Consider the following 25311-nt stretch of genomic DNA (forward strand, 5'->3'; position numbering starts at 1 on the left):
GCCTGGCCGCCCCTGGTCCCACATAGCTGTCGATTTCGTCACAGGCTTGCCACGTTCGTCAGGTAACTCTGTCATTTTGACTATCGTTGACCGTTTTTCTAAAGCGGCTCATTTTGTCGCCCTCTCCAAGCTTCCCACGGCCCTGGAAACCGCCCGGCTCCTGACAAAGCACGTCTTCCGTCTCCATGGCATTCCGGCGGACATAGTCTCGGACAGGGGGTCGTGCGGGTCCTTCTCCGCACGGCTGAGCGGAACAAGCGCCTGGCGGACCGCCGCAGGACCCCGGCGCCTGTTTATGCGCCCGGACAGGAAGTTTGGCTGTCGACCCGATTCGTTCCGCTGTGGGCGGAGTCTAGGAAACTGTCCCCTACCTTTATCGGTCCCTTTGTGATTGACTCTCTGGTGAACCCGGTGTCGGTCCGCCTTAAGCTGCCCCGGACCATGCGGATCCATAATGTCTTTCATGTCTCTCAGGTGAAGCCCTGTCTTTCCAGCCCTCTGTGCCCTCCTTCCGGGCCCCCTCCACCCGCCCGGGTCGTTGATGGCCTTCCGGCCTTCTCCGTCTCGCGCATCATGGATGTCAGGCGCAGGGGGCGTGGTTTGCAGTACCTGGTTGATTGGGAGGGCTATGGCATTGAGGAGCGGTCTTGGGTCCCGCGTGCGGCCCTCCTGGACGGGGACATGGTGCGGGCGTTCCATGCCGCTCTTCCTGGGAGGCCTGGGGGTCGCCGGGTGGCTCCCGTTGGGAGGGGGGGTACTGTCACGGCCTGGGGGTTCAGCTGGTCGCTGATCAGCTGTCTCCCCCTCTTTTTCTCTAGTCCTCTCTCTCTCTCTCTTCTCCGCTTTCTCGCCAGGGCTGAACTCATTATGGGTTCACGCCCTTGGCCCACGCCCTCGGAGGAAGAAACACCTGTGCCTTATCAGTGTGGTATTTAAGAGGGGAAGCAACGGCTGTTCTTCGCTGGATCGTTGCGAGAATCGCATTCCCTGGACTGTTCCCCGGGTGTGCGAGTGGATTCGTGTCTGGATTGTGTGGAGTAAGACGAGCGTGTTCCCCTGGATTTTCCCCGGAGCCCTGCCCCCTTCACCTTTTGTACATAGCACTGCCTCGCACCCCCTTGTAAATAGCACTGCCTCATATCTGTGTATATACTCTCTCTTTGGACATTGTTCTACAATAAATTTCCTTGTGTGCATCATCCCCGGAGTCCAGCGCGTGAGTCCACCCCGTACGCCGTGACAGAATCTCTCTGTCGGATCAACAAAGGTTAGTTTAAAAAGGCTTTCCAAATGAGAGGCGGAGCTAAACTTAAAGGGTCACTAGTTAACTCGGTGCTGATACTTGTGTTTGAGCAAAGACCTCTTAGTGATACCCGGTATCAGCTCCATATGAACCATATGTACACACACGCTGACCGTTCTTTAACCACAAGCTGAGATAGTGAAGCAATCAAACCGCAGATTCAGACAAACACAGCCGCCAGCAGTAGAAAATCAACATTTATTCTACAGTTAGAGTTAGACAGGCAAAGAGGAGATATGGTCATACTTCATTTCTGATCCGAACAGCTCTTTTAGGCACAGGGACATACATTTAAAAATATCATATATTATAGCATATATTATTCTATGTAGCATAAAAGCTCTTTAACATAACAACGTAAGCACTTCATCATTGGCTGTACAAAAATACATTTAAATTTCTCTCTTTTTCTGCATATGGTTGGCGTGTGTATGTGTGTGTGTGTGTGCGTGTGTGTGTATGTGTAGTTTATTCTTGGAAATGCAGATGTTCTTAATGTCTTGCTTGCTTTGTATGGATGACTGTGTGTGTGTGTGTGTGTGTGTGTGTGTGTGTGTGTGTGTGTGTGTGTGTGTGTGTGTGTGTGTGTGTGGTCCTCTTCTTGCACTCGTGGTTCAGCCAAAGTCGATGCGTGGCCGGTACTCGAGTACCATGGGATATGTCTGAAGGAGACAGAAACAAGAGAAACTGTTTCAGAGAGACACGATCGATGGTTTGTTCTTTACACTGTAAACTTAAGCACACTTCAGAGGACGATGCACACTGCTGCTGCTGCTGCTGCTGAACGAACAGGAATCATCGGAGAAATGGTGCTGCGAGGAGCTGCTTTGTGCCGGTTCATCTAGTGAACGCACCTTTACAGAGCTTTGTAAAAGGTGCAGGAACAGCAGTCACAACAATAACACATACTTTCACACTTGTTACAGGAATTAAATAAGAGGTGGTTTGAAACGCACACATGCACACACACACACACACCGCCTCTGAATGTAATGCAGTTTCTATTAAACTGTCCCGGATCCACCTGGCTGTGCTCTGCAGCGATGGAGGAAGCCTGAAGCAGAAGAACATGGTTCAAATCCAGTGTGTACTTTTGTGTCTTTCATATCTGTCGCAGGATCATCCATGGAATTTGTTCAGGTTTTAAAAACAACATCGGCGCTTTAGGAACAGCAGATTTTTCTGTGACTTAAAAAGTCAAAAATACAAAGTGATTGTTTTCAGCAAGGATGCAAACCTGCTTGGTCGAGGTGCCGAGCAAAGACGAAAAGAAAAAACATGATATCGTGAATCCTGCCCTCAGGTGCATCATGATGTTACAGGAGAACTCAAATATTCAAATATCTGCAAACTGATGAAAAAATACTGCCAGCTCGCAGAATTTGAAACTCCTAGGTGACTTCCTTCTCGGGTTATCACATTCACGAGATTTTCTGAAAACTTGACCTCTGACCCTGAGGTCGGCGTCACTGAGAGTATTTGTAGATGCACCAGTGGTATCAACTTGAAAATCAATTATCGCGCTCACAAAGTTGGGTCATCCCGCCTCCCGCCCCGAGCCTTTCAGGTCGAGGGGTAAAAATGATGAGCGTGCCCACCTGACAGGCGAACTTAAGACACTTTATATGAAAACTGTTGGCTCATCCCAAAGACCCAGTTTTCATCGCCAGCAAAGATCCTCCAGAGAAATTGATGTGATGAAGAGAACTGATCGGCCCGTTAGAGGGAAAAAGTTGTCGTTCTGCAGCTCCTCAATACATCAACATTTTACTAGAACTCACAACACTGCAGCACCAGAGAGACAGGACTTCTATGCCACCGGCAAAATAAGCAGATTAGATCCAATAGGTTTTGTTCTCTATGTGCAAACGCATCAACGAGTAGCAATCTCTGCAGCTTTAATCCCAGCTGGCCTCAGGGAAGCTGACCTCTCAGCCTCTTTATGGGCTTCTGGTCCATGTGCTATCCCTCCATCACTGAGGTTAAATAAGAAAGTTGTCATTCCTGACAGATACATACATTCCTGCCTCTTTCAGATGATGTGAGCTACCCTTTTCATGAAACATTCAAAAAGGAAAAAGTGTTTGTGTCTGAGCAGCTGCAAAGCGAAGAGGGAGTCTCCTGATTCTGGAGTCTGTCTCCTATTTTTGGCAGCTCGAGGCTGCTGGTGCAGCAGAGTGCAGCTCCTGTCATCTCCCTCTGCATTTTGCTGTATCATGCCTCAAAAAAAAAATAAAAAAATAAAAAAGAACACTGAAGCCAATCTAACAGCTCTGTCAGTGTGCATCTGCATCTGCATCTCTGACACTCTTTCACTCAGCATTTCTGTCCCCATACAGTGCAATTACACTGTAGAAATACATACGCTGTGCTGAGTCTGCAAGGTTGTTCCAGCCCGGTCTCACAGCTAATCATGAAATCATCACAATATAAATCCATCAATCTACATGTTGATCGATAAATTGCTTTCAGACGGTTTCTCCAGTGAGAAGCTCCCACTTGATTTTCATACATTGTGCTTGAAGCTGATGGCATGTCTGAAGATTCCTAATATTTAACATATTTAACATAACATATTTACCAGAAAGCTGTAATAATTTCATGTTATCTTGTTGTAGATACTTGTGTCTGAATGCAACCAGAGTGAAAAACCAGACAATATCCAGGATCCACATCATGTGTGGATCAAAGATAAGACCTTGTTAACCCAAAGATGGATGCTTGAGACTGACACTGTTATTTATTCAGGACAAAGACTGTAAATGTAAAACTGGCACTCAGACCTGGGGTCAGTCAAAGCTGAGTTCCACCGTACCATCCTGAAGCGTGTGAAGGTCATTCAGTGGAAACACCTGCCCTGCTCATCAGATTTGCCCCCCTGAGACTGAAATTCTGCTCTCAGACACACTGGAGAAGCTATCACATCACAGATCACAAAGGTTCATTCTCAGAGCTGAACTTCCAGGAAACAAAGTGACAACTGCAGACCTTCAAATTAAGGTCAGCAAAACATTAGGCAATAATCATTTGCTTTGCTAAATATTATAATCTTATTGTAACCTGATTACTCACTGGCATAGACACCATGACAGAACTTAACTCTTTTCCATCAGGGATTTCCTAAACCAGCCCAACACCAACCTTAACTCTGACAGGACAAGCAGCGTCTCCACTGTCAGAGGCAGTGATCACCCTAAGCCAGGGGTGGCGAACTCCAGTCCTCGAGGGCCGGTGTCCCGAAACTTTCACACGTGTCCCTGCTGCAACACACCTGAATAAAATGAGTAGGTCATTACCGAGACTTGACTGCATGCTGAGGTGGCAACCCCCAACGCTACTCAAGTAAATATAAGCAAATGTAAGTGTTTGGAAAAATGTACTTCTAAAAGTACTTTTATTGCACCATGTTGATTATCTCATGAGCTGCTGTAACATGAATCAAATGGCTGAACTGCCATTGAGCTACTTGCTAATGAGCTACTAATTGTATTCAGGTGTGTTGCAGCAGGTTTCAGGACTTCGAGGGCTGGAGTTTGAACCTGTACCTCAGGCCACGGGTGTCAAACATAAGGCCCAGGGCTGAAGACAAGCTGGCGAAGACTCCAACCTGCACCAGTGGATGGCTTCGGAAAATGTGAAAGATGACATAAATTTTGGACTTTTTACAGTATTTTTGCTTTCCTGCTAATACAGATCTTCCACATGGTCATTCTTACTACAACAGAGTAATAGATTTCTATTACTTTTTTATACATACACTACTTACAATTGAAGCCTAAAGAGTTATGCTGATAGATGTTTTTACTACAGCAATATTTCTTTATCATGTAGAAAACCTGAGACATGCTGAGAAACTGTTCTTTTCCTTATATTCCAGTCCAACCCACATAAGATCAAAGTAGGCTGCATGTGGATGTAAAAGAAGTTTGGGCAATTAGGCAAAATAATCTTTAATAATCATTCTTTGTGGAAGATCTTTTATGGAGGAGGTGCAGTATGTAACAATAAGAACAGCAAGAAACAAAAGATAATTGTTTTATTGGGAGTATTTTGTTTTCATAATCTTTAAAATCATATTGATAATTGGAATCTGAATATTTGCCCAGTTGGAGCTGAAGTGGGAAACGACCCAGTTTCAATCTAGGATGGTTTTTGTTTTTTGGGTTCGTGAACTTCACGATTGCATCTAATGTGGCTTCAAATGGGATGAAACAAGTTTCTTTAAATAGTTTAGAAACTCTTTGATTTATAATGTGTCAGCCGACCACTCTGCAGACCTACATCCCAACATTAGGATCATGACACTCAAAGGAACTACACATGGTGAAACTCACATGTGCTGCCATCGAACTACAGTTGTTTCTGTGTTGCTCCTCACTGTACCACATGGACAGTGTATTAAATACTAAGTAATAATGCTGTGTCTATTTTTAGGACATTTTGGTCCGATGCCTTCTTGTAATTGAATATACCAGGAGATTTATTTCTGCACTACTGCCCAGTAGGGCACCTCTGCAGTTTTATTTTAGGTGTAAGAGACTTTTCCAAGAATAAATTAAGTTCTTATCTCTGCTGTTCCGGTACAGATGCCTCCTCTGATCCAAGGTCTAAGACATCACAGGTGCTAACCCTAATCCTATATTTTGGAGAAGGCCCAAGCTCACTCTTTTTTGTTAATAGCTTTTAATGTGTGTTTGTTAGAATGACTATTTTCTTTTCTCCAAGACTTTAGAGAACAATTTCATGAGAAAACAAGATGACATATCCTCTGATTGCTCAGAATCTGAGTTACGGTTAGTGCTGGGTCATCACCGTCACCTCAGAGGGTTAATATCGTCCCACAACAACTCAAAGTTGAGGCAGTCAGATTTCTTTCTGCTGTAAACTTTCTTTAGAGTCCAAACGGTGGGGGCTGTGAATAAGCTCAGCTTTTTCTGGATGCGGAAAACATGCATGAAGATGTTTGAGGAATACGTTTTGAGTTTCACACTTGAGTTCCATCATTCGGCCCAAATGCTTCCCTGCTTCTGCACGCACGGTGCCAGCTCTCGAAATGTGCTTTAACAAGGTGAATTGATTGCAGGAGAGATGGAACGTCTGCGTTGCAGCTTTAGTCTGTGACTCTACCCGACCCCAGAAACACATTTTGCGTTTGCTATTTTAAAAAAACGGCAAACACTTTTCTAAATATCAGAGCCAAATTCCAGATCTGGAGCAGCTGTGTTTAGTCATCATGACTCAGAGACTGGACGTCTGTTGTTTGGACACTTTATGTGGACAGTTCTTCGCCATCACCATCTGCCTCTCCCCGTCTTCTACTGTTAAGACTTTGATCACATGACACAACACACTGATTTTTGATTCTTGGCCAATTGTACACCACAGATGAGTTTTGCATACTTTTAGGTGCAGTTTAACATATTTTTCCAACTTTAAGATTCTAAGATTGGTAAATATGCAAAGTGCTTTAGATTAGCATGGTGCTTTTCATGGATTTAAAATCCTTTAATAAAGCGCTCTAATTCCTTGTAGCGCGCTGTGGATAAAGATTAGCCGTTGATTAATAGTGTGTGACTTGGTGCCTTCATATAGTCCAATCTGACTCATTTAAACAGAAATGAACCAGAGTAAGCAGAGATTTTAGTGCTTAGCAACATAATTAAATACCATTCGTTAATAACAGACATCAGTGCGTGTACATTAAGAGTATTTTTCGTAAACGTTTTTCAGTCCTGTGTTAAAAGGCACAGGTCACCACGGTGGCAGTCAGAAAGCGGTTTCCTGACTTAATGACATCCCGGGAGGTTACAGATTGATTTTCCTTTGCTCCCGTGTGAGCGGATCCGTCCTGACCGGCCTCTAAATCGGAGGGAGAAAATGAAGCCGAGCTGCAGAGTTGTCAGAAGGATGAGACTGATGAATGGCTCGTATCTTTTTTTCTGTCCGACTTCTGCCTCCATTCCCGACTCTGGCGCTTTGTATCCATCTCGCTCTCGCTGTCATCCCTCTCCTTAACCAGACAGGGTTCAAACAGGATTCAAAAATAATTTCTGGCTGTTTATCCTCATGACTCACCAGCGAGGGCATAAATAATTCTGACGGACAGACTTCTGTCTGTTGTTGTGGAGCATCGGGGCGGTGGGCGGAGGTGAGATAGAAAATGTGGCTCCTGATGTCATGTGAGAGGTTTTCCCTCAACATGTTTTCTTTTTACATTTGGCTTGAATGCTTTCAATTTCTGAGCGCTGACCTGGAGTCAGTGTGTATTCTGGGGATACTCCAAGTGTTTTATTTCACTGTGGAATATTTTGAGCTCCACGTCTAAATGTTTTCAAAGAGATTAAATAGTCTGATTAAACCACTGATTAAAGCTGAGCTAAAAAGGACAAAAAGTGATTTGATTTAAAAAAAAAACATTTTAAGAAGGAAAAACGTTATTTGAACTAAACTACGATCAGTGACAACAACCTAACTGATAACTGACACGTAGCCTGGTTTTTCACAGTCCTTACTAGGATGGGATACTGCGACTGAGTCATCTGAGGCCCATGTTATGCTCTCCCTGGTCTGTTCCCTACAATATGTATTTATGGATGGTAAGTCTATGAGAATTTAAACTGTAGTGTCCTCTTCCTTTTTCCACAGTTGCTTTGCCTCTCGTTGCTCTGTTTGTGTGTTTGTTTTATCAATCTTTAAAGTATCTTGATGCACGCTCAATCATCCAGGTAAGTAAATCTCCAAAAGTTGATTCTGTTCATCTGGACGTAGCGTTTTGTGGGAGAAACGTTTCATCCAAGTGACTTCTTCAGTGTCAGCTGACTGCAGGTTTCCAACCTTAGAAACAGTACATTTGCATAATGACTGAAACCAGCCCGCTGAGGAAACAAAGGGCTGGGAGGTCAGTTCCTTAATCTTAATTATGCAAATTCTCATGACCATTGATCAACAACCACTGATCAATGGCCATGAGTCCCATTCACAGAGAGTTGGGGAATGGCTGCACAGCATTGTAAGATGGTGACAGATGTACCCTTAGGCCCCCTCCTCGATTCAGAGATGGTCTTCCCCTGGCATCATCTCATCATCACCGTGCCTTATATAAACTTTAACTCATTTCTCCATGTGCATGACTTCTGTCATGGACCAACCAGCCTGCCTCTTGTCTTCCAGTTCCTTCGGTCTCCCTGCTTTGGACTGGCTTTCCAGATCCATTAACTCTATCAAATCCACACTTGGTCCCACTGCATCTAGCACTTTTACTCAGGACTCATGGGACGGACGACATTCACTTAGCTCTTGCTGCTGAAACGTTGCGTGCAGGTGGACATTTTTAAAGGGTGACGACATTTTAACCAAGCGGTGATCTTTTTCTAATCCTTCCAAGTGATTTTACTGCCTAAACCTGAGTGGGTTTAGTAAGAAGGTGTGAAGGAAATAAAAAAAAGTTAATTGGAGACATAATTTACGCTGCTGGCAAAGTACTCGTGCCTCTACATCCAGACTGTATCACACCTTATGACACATAGACACAAATCAATAAATATGAAAGCAATAGAATGAAAAACGGTGTTCAGGTAAGTGAGGGAGAACTTCACGTCCATGAGCATGAACCTTTTCTTCTTTTGGCTGCTCCCTTTAGGTGCCTCATCAAGTATCGTGAGGATGAGTTATGAAACGAGTCCTGCCAAAGTACTCAAAACCACCTTTGTGGCAGTTCCTGTATCACCGAGGCCACATTTACTACACAGAGACTCACAGTGGAGACAGAGGGGAGACCACCAAGTGCTTTGTGATGACTGGTAAATAAGCACTGGAACAGGACTGACCGAAGAGATTAAGTATCCTCACTCTTATCTGTGGTTTCAAGATGTTTTCAGTAAAAGTTTACGTAACAGAAAAATCTTTTTTGTTCTACTTGCACTCTCCAAAGCAGCACTCTTTTAATGATTTGTTTAATTGTCCTAAATCCTGTAATAACCATGTGTTCATAATCTGTGCGGATAATTCGCCATATGGGAAAAAGGCCCAGATGGAAAAAGACGTGACCTGCAATTCTGACAATCTGTGCACAATAAAACAGTCTGTAACATTAGTAAAGAAGACGGATGTCCAATCAAGCTGGATTAATAGGTTCAAAAAAGCTGCGTTGCTGGAAAATAAAGCAGCAGAGACGCCATCTTCCTCAGGGTTGGCATGTGCTGAGTTTAGACTGGATCCGAATTCTGCTGGGACTCATTTAAAGTTGACTCAATGCAACTTTGGCCTGCGTAGCTTTCCGGTCACAGTGCGACACGATTATATAATGAGAAGGAAAAATAATTCTGTTTTCTTTTCCGTCCTCTCTGACTAGTCAGTGAAACAGATCCAAAAAAGACATTTTAGCTCAGCGGCAGGCGGACTTTGTAGAGGACATGATGACACTCAGCTGGAGCTGAAAAGCTACACGCTTAATAAGTTTGTCATTTCATACTGACTTCCTTCCTGCTGCCTTTCCTTCTCAGTTCCACCTGACCCGGTATCTGAAGCGTCTTGCTGTGCCAGCTGCCTGCACTCATTAGTTACCATCCAGAAATGGACGGGAGCTTTCAGTAGCAGTAGAAGTTCATGCAAATACTCACCCGTGCAAACAGATACACAGCCACTCATGCACAAGTCAGCACAATTACTGTAGATCAAAGGCAGACACACTGGCTCGCTGAACCGTCACAGGACTGATGACCCTGAAGCCCAAGGCTGAGAGTACCAGCACGTTTCAGAGTGACAAGTCCTGCTTTGTGTGTGTGTGTGTGTGTGTGTGTGTGTGTGTGTGTGTGTGTGTGTGTGTGTGTGTGTGTGTGTGTGTGTGTCAGTTAATGTACATCATGACATCGGCTTTTTTGGAAGCATTTTAAAGCATTCCTATTTTCAAACTAAATAGTCAAAAAAAATCAATAAAACAAAGGCCTTAAAATTTGATTTTTTACATTTCCTGTAACTTTGCTGAACATATTTATGTTAAGCCAGGTATAAAAATAAGATTTACTTTTGGAAATCACCATCTATTTCTGCTTCATGTTACTTAATACATGCACCTCTAACCATAACCTGTGGCAATAAGAATATACAGGACTGTGCAAAAGTTTTAGGCAAGTGTGAAAAATGCTGTAAACAAAGAAAGCTTTCAGAAATATAAGTGATTGTTTATTAACCCCAAATGTATTCTGCAGCAGGACAACGACCCCAAACACACAGCCAAAGTCATTAAGAACTATCTTCAGCGAGGAAGAAGAAGAACAAGACGTACAAGAAGTGATGGTACGGCCCCCACAGAGCCCTGATCTCAACATCATGGAGTGTGTCTGGGACTACATGAAGAGACAGAAGGATATGAGGAAGCCTACATCCACAGAAGATCTGTGCTTAGTGCTCTGAGATGTTTGGAACAACCTACGAGACGAGTTCCTTCAAAAACTGTGTGTGTGCCTAGAAGAAGGCAAAGGGTGGTCCCAGCAAGTATAGATTTGATTTAGATTTCTCGTTTGTTCTTTTACTGCATTTTGTTGATTGATGAAAATAAATGATTAACATGTTTTTCTCACTTGCCTAAAACTTTTGCACAGTATAAATTTTGTTTTTAATGAAATTCTTCTTCCACACATCAGAAACTTCTTTCCTTCCTTTTTGTCTTTCTCCAAAACATCAGAGGTTTGGCCTCACAGAGCTAATCTGCCTTTTTCAGCAATATTCACCTGGGAACTATCGAAACCACAAATCAACTCTAATGCCTTTTAGTGGATCTAAACTGACACAAAGCTTTTCCTTTGACACTGCGCTGTTTACGTCTAATCAAATCAATCCAGCATTTATTAAATAAGTGAATTATGGCTTTTAGCCACATGTTAAATAAGCCAAATTTCAAAAAGCAGATAATGTTACCTGTGTTATCAACATTATACAAGTCGTGTTATTTTGCATATAAGAGCTGCATTTTGGTGAGCCCTAACCTTAGAGAGGTCTCTGACATCCTGGTGGTAAGAACGTGACCTAAAAACAACCCCACTGTCTCCTCTTGTAGATATAAAAAAGGCTGTGAAGAAGAAATATACCTTCTTATGCACAAAATAAATGTGGTGCACAGAATCTCTTTTATCATTAGTAATGCGTTTCCTGTTTTGACTGTCATTACTAAGCATCTGTTAAACATGCAGATATGACTGACTTCACTTTGCAAAGTGACCTTAACAAAAACCAAACAGGATGCAGAGTAACCCCGAGCCTCTAAGAGGAGATGGACGTGGTTCAAATTTAGCAAACAGAGATAAAGATGAAATGTCGAAATGTTACATGAGAGGCGAATCTTTTATTCAAACCGGGCGTCTCTTGAACATCAGTATTCTGTACCAACACCATAAATTTATGTTGCAAAAAGTCTCGAGTTTCCTTTTTCACAATCTGACACCTTCTCTGAACAGAAATGCTCCTTTGGAAAAGCATTTCACACTGAATATACAAGTCATTCAACCAGGACCGCATGCTTTCACTAAAGTGCATGAATGCATAAGATTCACAGACGCACGCGTGCACGCAAACATTTCCTGCAGCGATGCATCTACACACGAAGATGCAAACACTCACACATGAACAGGAAGTGAACGTGACAGCCTTACATTCTCTCCATGTAGCCTCCATCGGGTCATGTAGATGAACTCGAGAGTGTGATCTCTGCCCATGATCTCTCCGTTACACAGAACATCCAGCTGCAAACAAAAGAAGGAAAATACATAAGAAGGACGCTTTGACAAGTCCAAAACAAACACAAACAGCTTTTAACGAAGCGGTTACAGTCACAAAGTTTTGCCCAAGCTGCCTCCCAGACAGAGAAGGTGACAAACGAAAACAAAAGCTGAGCTCTCACTTCTACAAGAGATGAAAGGAGAGGGGAAGTTCACTGTGGTGGTGAGTGGGAGGCTTCTCTGAATATGTGAGTGTGTAAATGAGAGTGTGTGATACCACTTTTAGCTCGGCCTGCTCCAAATGTGGAAGCTAACAGTTTCTTAATCCTTTGCTAAAGCTGGCAGATGATAGCATAGCTTGCATGGAATATTAATGAGCATCTGGCTACGAACTGTTAACCTGGTCAGAGTTTGGCTTCATATTTGACCACATGCTGTTTCTCTGCCGTTTTAATGCAATCCACTAAATCTTCATTATGTTGAACTGAACTCTCCAGCATTTTGCACTTTATATGTAACACAGTACAGCTGTTGGTTAAACAATTCAGAGTTATGCTACCAAATACATGCATCATTTTCCTTTTTATACAATGGAATTTCAGCATGTTGCAACTTTAACTTTTGTGCCTGCACTGCATTTTTTAATGATATCCAACCGTATTTTTATACAGTACTGAATCACAACAACAGTCGCCTCAAGGCGCTTTTTATTTTAAGGTAGACCCTACAACAATACAGAGAAAACCTCAAAAATCAGGTGACCCCCTATGAGCAAGAGCTTTGGTGACAGTGGGAAGGAAAAACTCCCTTTTAACAGGAAGAAACCTCCAGCAGATCCTCGTCAGAGACAGTCAGCCTCTGACAGTCAGACTTCACACCCTGAATGTGTGACAACACCTGTACCGTCAGGTCCCACTAACTGTAGTAGAACTGTAGTAGTTCAGAACTAAAACAGATCTGTGATGTGGCTGGAAAGCACCGCATTTCAGCATTTCTTTGAATTACAGTGGGCTGAGAAGAAGACATCCATGACTCTATGCACCACAGATCCAAAGAGTGGACCCTAGTCTCTCAGAGGGAAGCCATTTTTGTGGTAACTCTTGTGTTTATGTGTACAAAGAAAAAATGAAAATGTGCGTGAAGACTGTTTGAGCAAAGTAATAATGTGAGGTACAGTTAGGACAGACATCTCCTAAAAGGTTCCCTTAGATAAAGAGGTCCCTACACTCTAGTCAGCCCTCCCAAAGTAGTGAAGAAAGTAACTTCATTACATTATGAAGTAAGTTTAACCCTGTAAATATTCAAAGTGGAGTGATTTTTGCAACTCTGGCCATAAAGAAAAAAACCCCCATGATTTCATTTATTTTTTTCCAGGAAGCCAAATTAAGCCTCTAAAAGTGTCAGTTTGCCACTGTAACGTTTCTTTGCTCTGTTTGAGATCTATGGTGAAAGCTCAGAAACTCAAGTGCAGGTGGTCAGAATGGGACTGAGCACTTGCAGGAGTGCTGAAGGTGCTCCAGAAGTGCACGGGGAGATGACCCTGAAGGGGAGACCAGTCAAACTCAAACTCAAGTATGATTTTTGCCTTTTATGGGCAGAGCTGCAGAGCTTTATGACCATCACTGCTCAACATCCAACAATCAAGCCCCACGAAGGTAATCCTACCGATCAACCGAAAACTTGAAAGATAACTCTGAGTTTGTGTGGTTAAGTAAAGAAAAACATGCCTTTGAATCATGACACACATATTTTAATGAATGAAAACAGGAGGACAGAGTGTGCTCCATACCTCGTAGGAACTCGGCAGCTTTAGTTTAAGACTGAGAAACTTCTTAATTGTTCCCACGGTGACTCTACTGGAGCAGCGGATGAACCTCTTCATCAAATCCTAATTGGATGAGAGAATAACTCTTACACACTGATTTAATGAGGCATAATTGCAGGTTTTTAAAGGAAAAGACATGAAAACACAATTACATCTTTACAGGGGATTATGCACCAAGCACCCGTGAAGTTTGGAAACATTACCAACACATACAGCAGCAAAGAAATGGAATACCCTTTTACATCATAGAGAGGACCAAAACAAGGTGATATTGTGTTTCAATGCCTGTACAAGTATTTAATATTTCTTAATTAAAGGTTATATGTAAAATAACACACACCGTGACCGTGCTCTCCCCCGACGGTCCTGTGTTGCGTAAGCAGTCCAGGCAGATTGCGATCTGTGGGTCACTCCTGTGATAGTCGTCATCGCCGGCACCGTCCGCCTCATTGCCTCCACCATCACCAGCGTCGCCTCCAGCATCGGGGACCCCGAACCGTGGACACCTCAGGTTTTCTACAGGCAGGTTAAGGATGTTAGTTGTGGATAAGCTGCATCGCTAAAACTCTGGGCCAGATGATCAACCACAATATTCAAGTCTAGCCTTTGATCGGTTTTCAACTGTTCCAGTTATTACTTGTTACATTCCCACATGGAAAAGATATATATAAAAAAGATAGATATAAATCTTAGTTTGTATCTGTCTTGTGTGAAACTTGTATGAAAAGCATACAAGAGTGAAAACAGATATAAGATCCCTTGAAAAATTATATAAATGAAACTTGTATGTTTTGGATACTTCCTAAAACAATATATGAAAGTAATGAGAAAGGGGCCGCTTTCACGAGTAAATCATATAAGCCTTCTGTGATTCACTATATGAATAGGCCACATCTTATGCAAGTCTTTTATAAGTTTTTACTATTTCTTTTCCATATGGGTTGTTTCTCTTTAACTTGAACCTGATGCATTGGTGCATTGGTCAATGTCTGTAAACACGAGCTCTGTTTGCACTGAAAAATGTGGTGAAGGGGGGTACGAAGTCTGACAAGAAAATTCCCTGCTGATGTATCAAAACTTGATAAAAAATTCCCCCCTTCTTTACAGAGCTTCTTCTCTAATAATGAAAGCAAGCGTGCAGACATTCTGAGTAAGATGCAACAACCACAACTGGCTTCCTTCCTCCATGGCATGGTTTTTTTTCCTTTTTGCCAGTTTTAAAGAAAAGGTGTGAGAGGCACAGAGGCGACGCAGCCACCCGTCCCCCTACATGGCAAATTCTTTACACTGCATATGACAGTGTTCCTATTTCAGTCATCTCCACCCACTCTAATACACGAGGTGAGAAATCTGTGACACAGTGGAAATCTCCTGTAATTTAATGGAATTCTAATGTGTTTTATTTGAAATGACAGCGTAATTATATTTACCTACTAATACTTACAGGTAGGTACAGTTCAAAAAGGGGGTAAGAAGTCAGGTTTTTATAAATAAAAAAACAAAGAAATAATTATACTGTAAGTCAATTTTAGTCACGTGTGTAAGTAATTTGAAGTAATGTGTCATTTTACATAAAGCATGATTAATTTTAAGTACAGCGTAATTGTAAGTAGTGTGTCATTTTGTGTAAAAACAAACAAAATTTCCCAGTCTTACATCATAGGCACACTGTACTTTTCAATATTTATATTTAATGAAATAAATAAGTAAATAATTATTCTAGAGTGCCTACTTTATGTATTTGTATAACTGCATTCAAATTTATAATAAAATTAATTTAATTACAGGGGAATTACACCCCTGGCTGCGGGCTTATTATGAAGTGTTACTGTTACTATATAAAGGGTTTTGTTGGGTCCAGCTTACCTTGGCCATTTTCTTTGGGCTGGTTCTTCCTCCAGAACTCGAGCTCTTGCTGTTCCTCTTCTAATTGACAGGAAAAAACAAAAGTAGAATGAAGTATGAAGCAATCATAGAGACCAAATCCATCAGAAGAGGATGGGTGATTCTAACATCGCGGTTACTGAATTCTGTCTACGCTGTGTTAAGAGTCTGGGATCAAACAGCTACATTTCTCCTGTACTAAATTTAGACTTTTGTTTTTCATAAAACTGATTCACTGAAGCTCCTAGGAGGAGTTTAACTAAGCTTACAAAACTATTTTACTTGCACAATAAAAGCTTTTCATAGCAGACAGTTGGCCTTTAACAGCAGGAAAAGCGGGTGTAATTAATAACAATAACAATGGATTGGTTATTCCAGCCATTCCAGTGATACAAGGACCTCCTCCAAAAAACAATGCAGCCTCTTTTCTATGCATGCTTTGACATGTCAGAACGACTGCTGTGAAAAAGGTCAATATGCTGTCTTGCCATAAGAGAAAATGAGCCACTTGCACCAATTTTAAAGCTGCTAGAGAGAAGAAAAGCTGGGAATGTATTTATTTTAAGTCTCTGCGTTTCTCCTGGACACATCAAACCGAGCCCTGCTGTGATGTGCTCATAACTGCTATAATTAAAGTTAGCTGTCAGCCTCAAAGGGCCATTTTATCACTCAATTGAAGCGTATTCTAACATCTCAAACACCCTTCATTAAGGACAATTTGCTATATTGGCTCTTCCCACACCGGGAGTTGAACCCAGGCCGCCTGGTACCAGACAGTGGTCACTGTTGTGTTATCACCAAAATTTACAGGCACCCTCATATTCATATCTCCTCAAAACAGCCTGGAAGTCTTCTTCTAATTCCCTTTTGACAGCCCATTTGTCGCCTCTTAATCTGACGTGACACCTTCACTTTTTACGCTGGCCAACAGACCAGTTTTGCTGCCTCTGGTTTAAATCCAGATCCAGCAGATCCAGATCTGCTTTGATGTCTGCTGAGCGTTCTGAACATTAGCCAGACAATGCACTCGGGCCACCAGGGTGAAGAGCAGGTAGCATAATTGGAGACACTGGTAAACTTCACTTGTGCTTACGTTGTATCGCTAATTCTCGATGCTCTTTGTGACCTCTGGGATTTTTTTATGTCGAGTAGAATTTCCAGGCATGATTTCCAGCTTACTAGCAACAGGGACAACAAAACTCCTATCTTCTTCCTGTCTTTGTTGCACATTTAAGACGTCAGTGGGCCTGGAGACTTCATACTCAGAATCTCTTAACACCTAGACGGTAGTTCACCATCCGGATAGAACAGCATTGTAACGTAAAGCTCATTATTATTTACTGTGAACAGCAATGCTGTGCTTGTACCATCACCATCTACATGACAGATAAAAACCAAAACCCTTGTCTGCTGTCCACAGTCTTCTCTCTGTAGACCATACGAGAGGATTCATAGGACGCTGACTTTTACACCATTTGGCCGAGAGGCCCGAAAGCTACAAAAATATATGACGTTTGTTCCATCGTTCTGCTGCCAGAGTGCTCTATCAGCTGAGGTGAAGTTATGGAGCAATAAAATTATAGTGCCATCACCACTTTAGTTAGACATGTTGACTTGGCTTCCCGTTGGCCTTGCCACAGAGAGAAGGCTGTACATCTTCATCTAGTTTTAAACGTTTGAGCTTCCACCTCTCTGGAAATAATGTGATGCTGACAAATGATTGGTTTGTCCACATGCGACTGGCCGTAAAAGTGAACCTTAGGTCAAAAATGTCCAACTTTACAGCAGAAATGAACATGTTTACAGACTAAAGAGAATGAGTATTAGAGAAAAATCAAACTGAAAGGGGACAAAAGTAAGCAAGATATGTCTAAAACAATGACAGTGATAATTGCTGCTGCAAATTAAATTCTGAAAAGTTACAGTTTTAGTCTTTTGGAAGCATTTCTGATGGTGTACTGTAACTCTTTCCTTTTTTAAACTGCTTTCAATCCACCAAGACGCAGCATCATGTTTGCTAGAGTGCATGCTGGAGGCAATTTGTGCATTTCATTAAAACTGGTTGCAAGCCTTAGTCTTCCAGTGATTTGTGTGATGGGAGTGCTGTAAATTCTTTTCCCGACCTCCCATGAATAGTCACATAATTTAACACCGACTGCAAACTGAGGCGACAGATTGATGAAACCATCTGGCAAACTCACTTTCTCTGAGTCCGGGTACCAGCTTGAAAATGATCTCCTCCAGGGTGTTGTCTAACCTGAGAATATGACAGTGAGAAGGAGGTGATGATGCATTGGGGGATAACAAGAAATTAAAGTAGGCAATAGAAGTTAAATGGTGGAGGTGAAGGGAGCGATCAGGTGAGGTCAAGCAGGAATAAAAGTTTCCAAAGGAGAGAATAGAAGAGAGAAAATCAGTAGCTCGGGCTGTTGAAATACACACAAAAGCAAAATGTAGAAAAGTACAATTGAATAATGGAAACACAACAAGAAGTTCAGAGAAGAATGAAACTCTTAAAACTGTCATTTACAAAACTTTGCAGCTCTTTCAAGATTAAATAAAAAGAAATACAAAGTGTCCAACATGCGAATGACAGGAAAAAAAAACAGATAAAGTGAGAGAAGAAAAACATGTTATGTAGCCAAAGTTACCTGAGCATCTCCAGTGGGTTGGTCTCATGGACCTGAATGCCACATTTAGGACAGTCATTGCTCTCCTCAAAGTGCTGCACAATACAGCTCTTACAGACTGCAAAAGAAATATATTCAAAATGAGCTTCTGCTCTAGGTTAAGGCAGGTAAACCCATCTTTTAAAAGGTCATTCAGAATAAAAGAGAGAGAGGCAGAGAAATGAGCTGTTCATCTGTGAAACCATCATTTTGCCTTGTCATTGAGGTTTTTTTGGGGCAGCATGTTGGCTTGCCTTGTTTCGAGCTGATATTTCAGCTTTCTAAGCCACTGACAATCACCAGGTTGTCACGATCTGCTGCACACTCTCAAACCGCCCAAACTAGTCTCATGTTGAAAAAGGGGAAGCCTCCAAATCTCTCTATGAAAAAACTGAAATCCTGCAGTTTGAACTTCAGACTTTGTCGGCGTTTTAGTGCCGACATCGGTTCCGATGCTTCACAGCTCATTTGCCTCATTCACCTTGCTCTACAATTTCACATCCACTTCAAATAGTCTGTCAAAGTAGAATTTTACTGGAACTATGGTAGCTGTAATTCTGGGTTTGAAAAACAGGAACAGCAGGAAGTGACACTGTGTTTGAAGCTTCTAGCTTTCTGTAGGAGTCTCTGCTCTAACACTTGCAGCTGGGTACATTTGCTCGCATCAGTGGTAACTTACTTATTAATTAAGTCTGACATGAGCATGACACCAAGCCGGATCAACAGTTTGAACATCTGTACTTTTCTTCATTTCACACCTGTCATACACAGCAGCTGTACTTTGACTGAGCCCTGCCCTGCTTCTTTACGGCTCTTTAAAGTTTGGTCAGGGTTACGTGTAACCTTAGATCGGTCTGGGTTTGGTCCCACTACCTCGATGGATTTTCACCCCTACTGTCACCTCTGTGTGTTGCTGCGTGTTATTTTGACTCACATGTGTGCAGGCACTCGGTGACTGTGGTCGGTTTAATCAGGTAACCTCGACACAGGTAGCAGGTGATGAAATGGTTAAAGTCTCTGACCAAGTGCTTCCTTCCCGTACCGGACATGTTTGGAGGGCTTTCCCTGTTTTTGCCAACAGTGAGACACCAAACAGAAGATGGAAAATATCCCCTTCTAGCTTTAGAAGGCTCAGACGTCCATTTACAACAGTGAGAAAAGGAAGACTTTTCCAGTTACAGACAAATACTGCCTGCTGCACTTCAGATGTTTGTAGATGAATTGTGTGTAAAATCCACCGTGTCCAGGGTAGTACCTACAAGGTACCTACACCATCCACAACTGATATGAGATACGAGATCCTACTGTGTAAAATCCTGCTCCATTCTTGAATTTTGCAGTCAGTCCTTGTTTAGGAATAACTCCCACTGATATTTTATTCCATCTTCCATGAACCATATTACTCCAAATGAACAGAAAATACAAAAAGCTCGTCCAGATGATGTGATCCTGTTTCAGGCACAGAACTCCCAAAGAGCGGGCGTCACGTCTTCCTCCCTGACTTTGGTAAAGTGACCTTTTTAATCCATGGAGCTTCCCAGGTGAGCTACAGAGAGTTCAGAGTCTTCTGCATAATCAGATTGTTCACCATTGGTGGCGTCGCTGTGGTCTTTACTCTTGACGCGGACAGCGTAATGATCCTTTAAGTCATGATGAAGTAACCTAAAGAAAATCAAAAACAAAAATTAATGTTGGGGGGGAAATGTGTCGATGGATTTGAAAATAGTGCTGTGCAAAAGTTTTAGGCAACTTTTTTAAATCATGCAAATTCAATCTGCAGAAGGACAGCGAGCCCGATTATGCAGTCAGAATCATGAAAAAGGACCTTCAGAGACTTCAAGAACCAGCAGTCCTGCAACGGATGGGACAGTGGAGCTCTGATTAGAAACCGGATTGACTTTAGGAAAGCCTAAAAGAAGAAGAACAGTTTTAGTGCTGTAAACTTTTCCAGAAATCTCCACCCATATACATCGTAAGAGGAAAGAGCTTGATGGCTTTAACAGACATCTTCAAAAATTCTAAACAAAATAAAGATAATATTAAAATAACCCAAATTAAATACTTTCAAAGGACGAATCTTCACACAAGATACAACGCAATACCTAAAGCGGTTGAAATAAAAGCAGCTGGACTTCTTTTTGGTTTGTGAAGACGCTCTACCTCTCATCCAAGAGTCCTTCCATCTTCACAAACAAAAGAGAAGCGATGCTGCCTTTATCTTCATTTCAAGCCCTCAAGACTAATAAAGACCAGGATGACTGAGAACCTGCACAAACACAATAAAACGATGTATGAAAGGAACTGAGCAACTTGCGAAAGCTAGTTGCTAGGCCTTAAATCAGCCTTCAGTTATTCTACACACAGTTCCTAACTGTGAATTTAACCAGTTGGTTTCTCACCCACCAAAGGGTTAGGGTTTGGTCTAACCTTACATCTTATCCTGTGTTTTGAAGAAATTCAAAAGGAAAAATAGATTTCCTTTTTTCTATTTGATGGTTATGTTCACTTGACATACAGTTCTACCACATTACTCCTCCAGTTAACCCTGTGCAAGTGGTTTTTGGCCCTTGAGGGTCTGTTTACACTTTTCTTTTGTTGGTTTCCTCTGTCTGCCTCATTTGGTGTCAGGGCTCTGTGTGCGGCAGGTGGAGGTGAGGATCCAAAAGCAGGACTCGTGAAGCCAAATGTCAACAGAAAACCACAGCTTTATTGCTGGCAAAGCACAAAACATGAACAGAACAACGAACACTGAGAACCGGCAACACACAGGTATGACCTGATGGTGACAGAGAGCACACAGGGAGGTAATCAGGGAATGAGAAACAGGAGGGAGACACAGCTGGGAGAAATTGGACTAATGAGACAGGGGAGCAGTAGAACTGAACACACTCACATGAGACACAGACCTTCACAATAAAACAGGAAACAAGAACCCACTAAACAAAGACGCAGACAGAATATAACACATGCAACTCAAACAATACATGAAACAACAAATCCTTAAACACTGATAAACAGAAACAAGAAACTAATAATAATATGTATCATCATCATCACCACCACAAGCACTACAAGAGAATAAGAAAACAATCCATAATGCAAAAACACACCAAAATAACTGAAACACAGATTCATCATAAAACCCAACAAAGCACCAGAGAAACATAAAGAACAATCCATCATTGAAAAAAAACCCCAAACCATAACAACTCAAAATGCTGGGTCAAACTGACCCAGAACCGTGACATTTGGTATTTAGAATTTACAATGCTCAATATCTATGACATATGACACAAATGACACCTGACATTTGAGAAGCAGCCATCATTTGTTTTCAGTTCCTTCTATAGAAAATGAGAAGTTTTTTTTAATCTGGTAGCTACGAAGTTCCCCATACAGTAAACTAACCCCACTTTATTAGGGCTGAGTGTTTAAGAGAAGCCTGTCGTGTGTTGACTGTTGACGGAACATGTGACTCAAAATGTGGTGAAAACAAAAACCTCACCAAAGGTGAATAATCTTAAATTGGTTTTATGGGACTAATAGCTTCACCTTACTTTTGTCCTTGTGAGTCATTTCTCATTGGTCTTCAACGAGATGCGAGTCAGAAAAACACGATTAAGTCACAGTTTCTGATAAGTTCATAAATCAGTATTATAACGCTTGGGTACATACAGATATCAGTACAAGCAGTAACTTAAGTATTCCCACACTTTAACCTTTATAACTACCTCTAACCATAAACCTTGAAATGTTTCTTCTTTCGTCTGTACTTTGCCATAATCCCCTGAGGTTTAAGTCATCACTGATGATGATCATAACCCTTTGTAATAAGAATAGTATGTAACGATTCTCAAGTTATTCTCAAAGCTTGACATTGATGGGACAAATAGGGTTAGGGCTCGGGTTGGGGGCTAGGGGTTGGGTACCACCTGAAAGCTAGCCTAATGATTAACTCTAACTCTGACCCCTCATCTTCTCTGCCCTAACCAGCTTTCGATGAGGCTCATGTGGTGCTGCTTTTCAAACACCCACAGAGCCTGGAGTGGAGCTCTTCTGCCTCATCTGGATCTTTAATCAATGTTTCCTGTTTTCTGTTGTTTCTCCCTTGCACAACACCATGTAAGCAGCCTCGAGTGACCTGCTGGCCTCTACATGGCTGTTTCTTTATTACAAACTATTTTAAGTCAGTAGACTGAAAGAGGGACAGTCAGCAATATCCAGTCATTTCCAAACCATGTCTACAGTTGAGGATAGGTTCACATCTGGCTCTTTTGATAGATTTTGTCCCAATTTGCATATCCAAATGAGAAAGCTTATGATAGTAGAACTGTTAGGCTAAAATGCAAGCATGGGACTTTACTAGAAAAGCACAAACTTCTAGTTCAGCTGCCATCTTGTATTTGCACACTTAATAATGAATGTGGTTATCATTAACTAACAGTGACGTGATCATTCACCCAGCAGGACAGCTCTGACCTACATGCATCCATTTCTACTGCACTACCCCAACTATGAATAGCTAACCTCTCCAACTTGCCCCCATTCCATCCCCATTTTGATGGATCTGGCTGAATTTTGGCTTGCCTGCTTCAAATATAGACACCGAGCTGCATATTAATCATGTGGTGTCACCACAAAACCCACTCTGAAGTTTCATGTTTACTGTGGATACCCCCTTTTGTAAACAACTGATGGGTGTCAGTGCTGTGATTACAGTAAATGGCTGGTAAATCTCTCTGGATGTGAAATTAATCAGCATTTTCATGTCAGATTCATTCCCTTCGTTAACCACACAACAGCCACACAACATTTAAACAAAAATTATCATACAAATTACTGCATGAACTGTTTGCTTTGTGTGGGGAGGCTGTAGATATTTACCATATCCAGCACTCTTGTTCTTTCTGTGATGTTTGCCAAAAATTCACCTGATACATAATAACTGTCAGAGTTCAAGCGATTTTTGGTGAGGATAATAATGTTCAGGTGATGATTTGAGTTCAGACATAACTCCACGAAGGGTGGGATGGGTTTGTGCCAATTTAGAGGTATTACAGGAGACATGTGGCATATGAATGTGGCTGGAAAGCAAATGCTGATCAGCCACATTATTAAAACCATTCACTGGTTTTAATAATGTTGTTGTTGTTGTTTTACAGTACAAGGTTGGACGTCAACACCAACAATCCAGCAGCACCTGCTTCGCCTCACCTGGACCACGAGCACCGCCCCACACTGCAAAAAGCTGCTCAAAGTGCAATGAGCTAACCTTGCACTGAAACACTCCCACTCAGTATCCAGTAGTCAATAGAGCACTCGTGAGAGTCCCACACCAGAACCCGCGTGTCCCAAAGAACTCCAGGTTGAGAGTCCTGACAGGTCAGAGCTGTTTGGCGGTACTAGTGGGACCTGCACAGGATTAAACAGCTGGTTTTAATATCGTGACTGACTGCTCTGTGGGGTGGCTGTAGCTCAGGTGGTAGAGCAGGTCACCTACTAACCGGAAGGTTGGTGGTTTGAGCCCAGTCTGCATGCCAAATATCCTGGGGCAAGATACTAACCCCATGTTGCTCTCCGATGCATCCATCAGTGCGTGACTGTTAGATAGGAAGCACTTAGAAACAGCATAGGAAAAAAAAGTGCTTGTGCAAATGGGTGAATGTACAAGTTGTGTGAAGTGCTTGTTGTGCTCAGAGTAGAAAAGCGTGATATAAGAACCAGCCCATTTACCATCTGCAATTATTGGCATAACACAATTATGCCACATTTGTGTACAAGCATAGACGATATGGATGCAGCTTACTGACCAAGCTGACACCTGAGCCAATCTCACCTTTGGCTCAAAGACGGACGCAGTGAGCGTTTGAGCGCAAACTTTGGGCCCACCACCTGCACACACCCGGCTGTATCACACGATGTTACATGCGGGCTGTGCTGCAGGGTCAGAACTGCAAAGAGAAACAACTGGACGACGTTTAGGAAGACGGTGACTCCTCGTCATCCCGGGTGCACTTTACCCTCACGCCGCTTCCTTCAGTTTGGAACCCGGACACACGGCTCAGGTGCTGCGTGTACGTCAGGTGTGCGTGCAGTGCTGGACTGAGGGAGCCCACTCGCTGCACGGACAAAGTCCACGGAGGAAACAGCGTGTACTCCACTCCACGCTCATCAGCGCGTCTCGCTTTTTGCTAGAAAAATCTCAAGTGCGCAGCTTAGAAATCCACCCGACGAGATTAGGAGCGCGCGCACGCGCACAGAGACGCGCGAGCGTTATTTATTCACACACACACAGAATCTGCTTATCTCATCGTTACGGCGCGTCACGGTCTACGTCACATTTGTCAAAACAACATCAATGGACGACACGCGCACATTGCAGCGACACAGTGGGACGTGTGACGCACGCGCGAACGCTCGCGCTCGCGCGTCGCAGCTTCTGCTCGGCGATTGCACACCTACGGTGCGCGGATCGCAGCGACGATAAAAGTTGCGGAGATTCGTGTCACGGCCTTAAACGAGGAGCGCCAGGCATACATTTGCGTGAACATACCGCGATCCCCGCATGTGTGCGCGACGCACTTTGCGTTAGTGGGGAGGGAGGGAGCAGGGGGGAGCAGGGGAGAGAAGGGAGAGGGAGGGACAGCCAGTAGCGTCAAAGTTTGGCTGAAACGTAACGCGACCGACGGCGGCTGATGGATTCTCCGTCCGCGCACAAATAATGAGCAGCAATAAGACATTACTCACCTCCGCGCTCACTTTCCCGTCGTCCCCGGAGTTACGGATGCCGCTGCTGGACAGGAATGTCCACCGTGACGCTGTCCGGTCCTCCGGTACGGTCTGCTCCGTAAACTGGGTGAGCAGAGAAACACGGAACTGGTCGGCTCGGATCTGCCCCAGTCCGCCCAGCAGAGAGGC

The 25311-nt window shown here is 42.9% G+C and overlaps 1 protein-coding gene across 3 annotated transcripts; it reads right to left on the minus strand.

The window, feature by feature from the left end:
- Positions 1-1511: 1511 nt before the first annotated feature.
- On the minus strand, positions 1512-25311 carry pcgf5b (polycomb group ring finger 5b). Of its 3 annotated transcripts, none has more exons than XR_014914272.1 (10): positions 25141-25311; positions 19328-20055; positions 18376-18472; positions 17926-17981; positions 15707-15766; positions 14181-14356; positions 13805-13903; positions 11950-12039; positions 1856-1965; positions 1512-1825 (listed from the first exon to the last, which is right to left on the minus strand). XR_014914272.1 is itself a non-coding variant. In XM_085427482.1 (10 exons), the coding sequence occupies exons 3-10, from the start codon at positions 19440-19442 to the stop codon at positions 1918-1920; spliced, it is 741 nt and encodes a 246-aa protein (XP_085283608.1). In that variant the 5' UTR covers positions 19443-20055; positions 20219-20302; positions 25141-25311; the 3' UTR covers positions 1834-1917. The 3 variants fall into 3 exon arrangements, 2 of the variants coding, with proteins under 2 accessions (XP_085283608.1, XP_085283607.1); XM_085427482.1 differs by lacking the exon at positions 1512-1825 and adding an exon at positions 20219-20302 and having other exon boundaries at positions 1834-1965; XM_085427481.1 differs by lacking the exon at positions 1512-1825 and having other exon boundaries at positions 1834-1965.

This window comes from Rhamphochromis longiceps, linkage group LG13 (assembly GCF_057381845.1).
Source record: "Rhamphochromis longiceps isolate RC_006_pf linkage group LG13, R_longiceps_female_GT1.1, whole genome shotgun sequence".
Taxonomy (NCBI): domain Eukaryota; kingdom Metazoa; phylum Chordata; class Actinopteri; order Cichliformes; family Cichlidae; genus Rhamphochromis; species Rhamphochromis longiceps.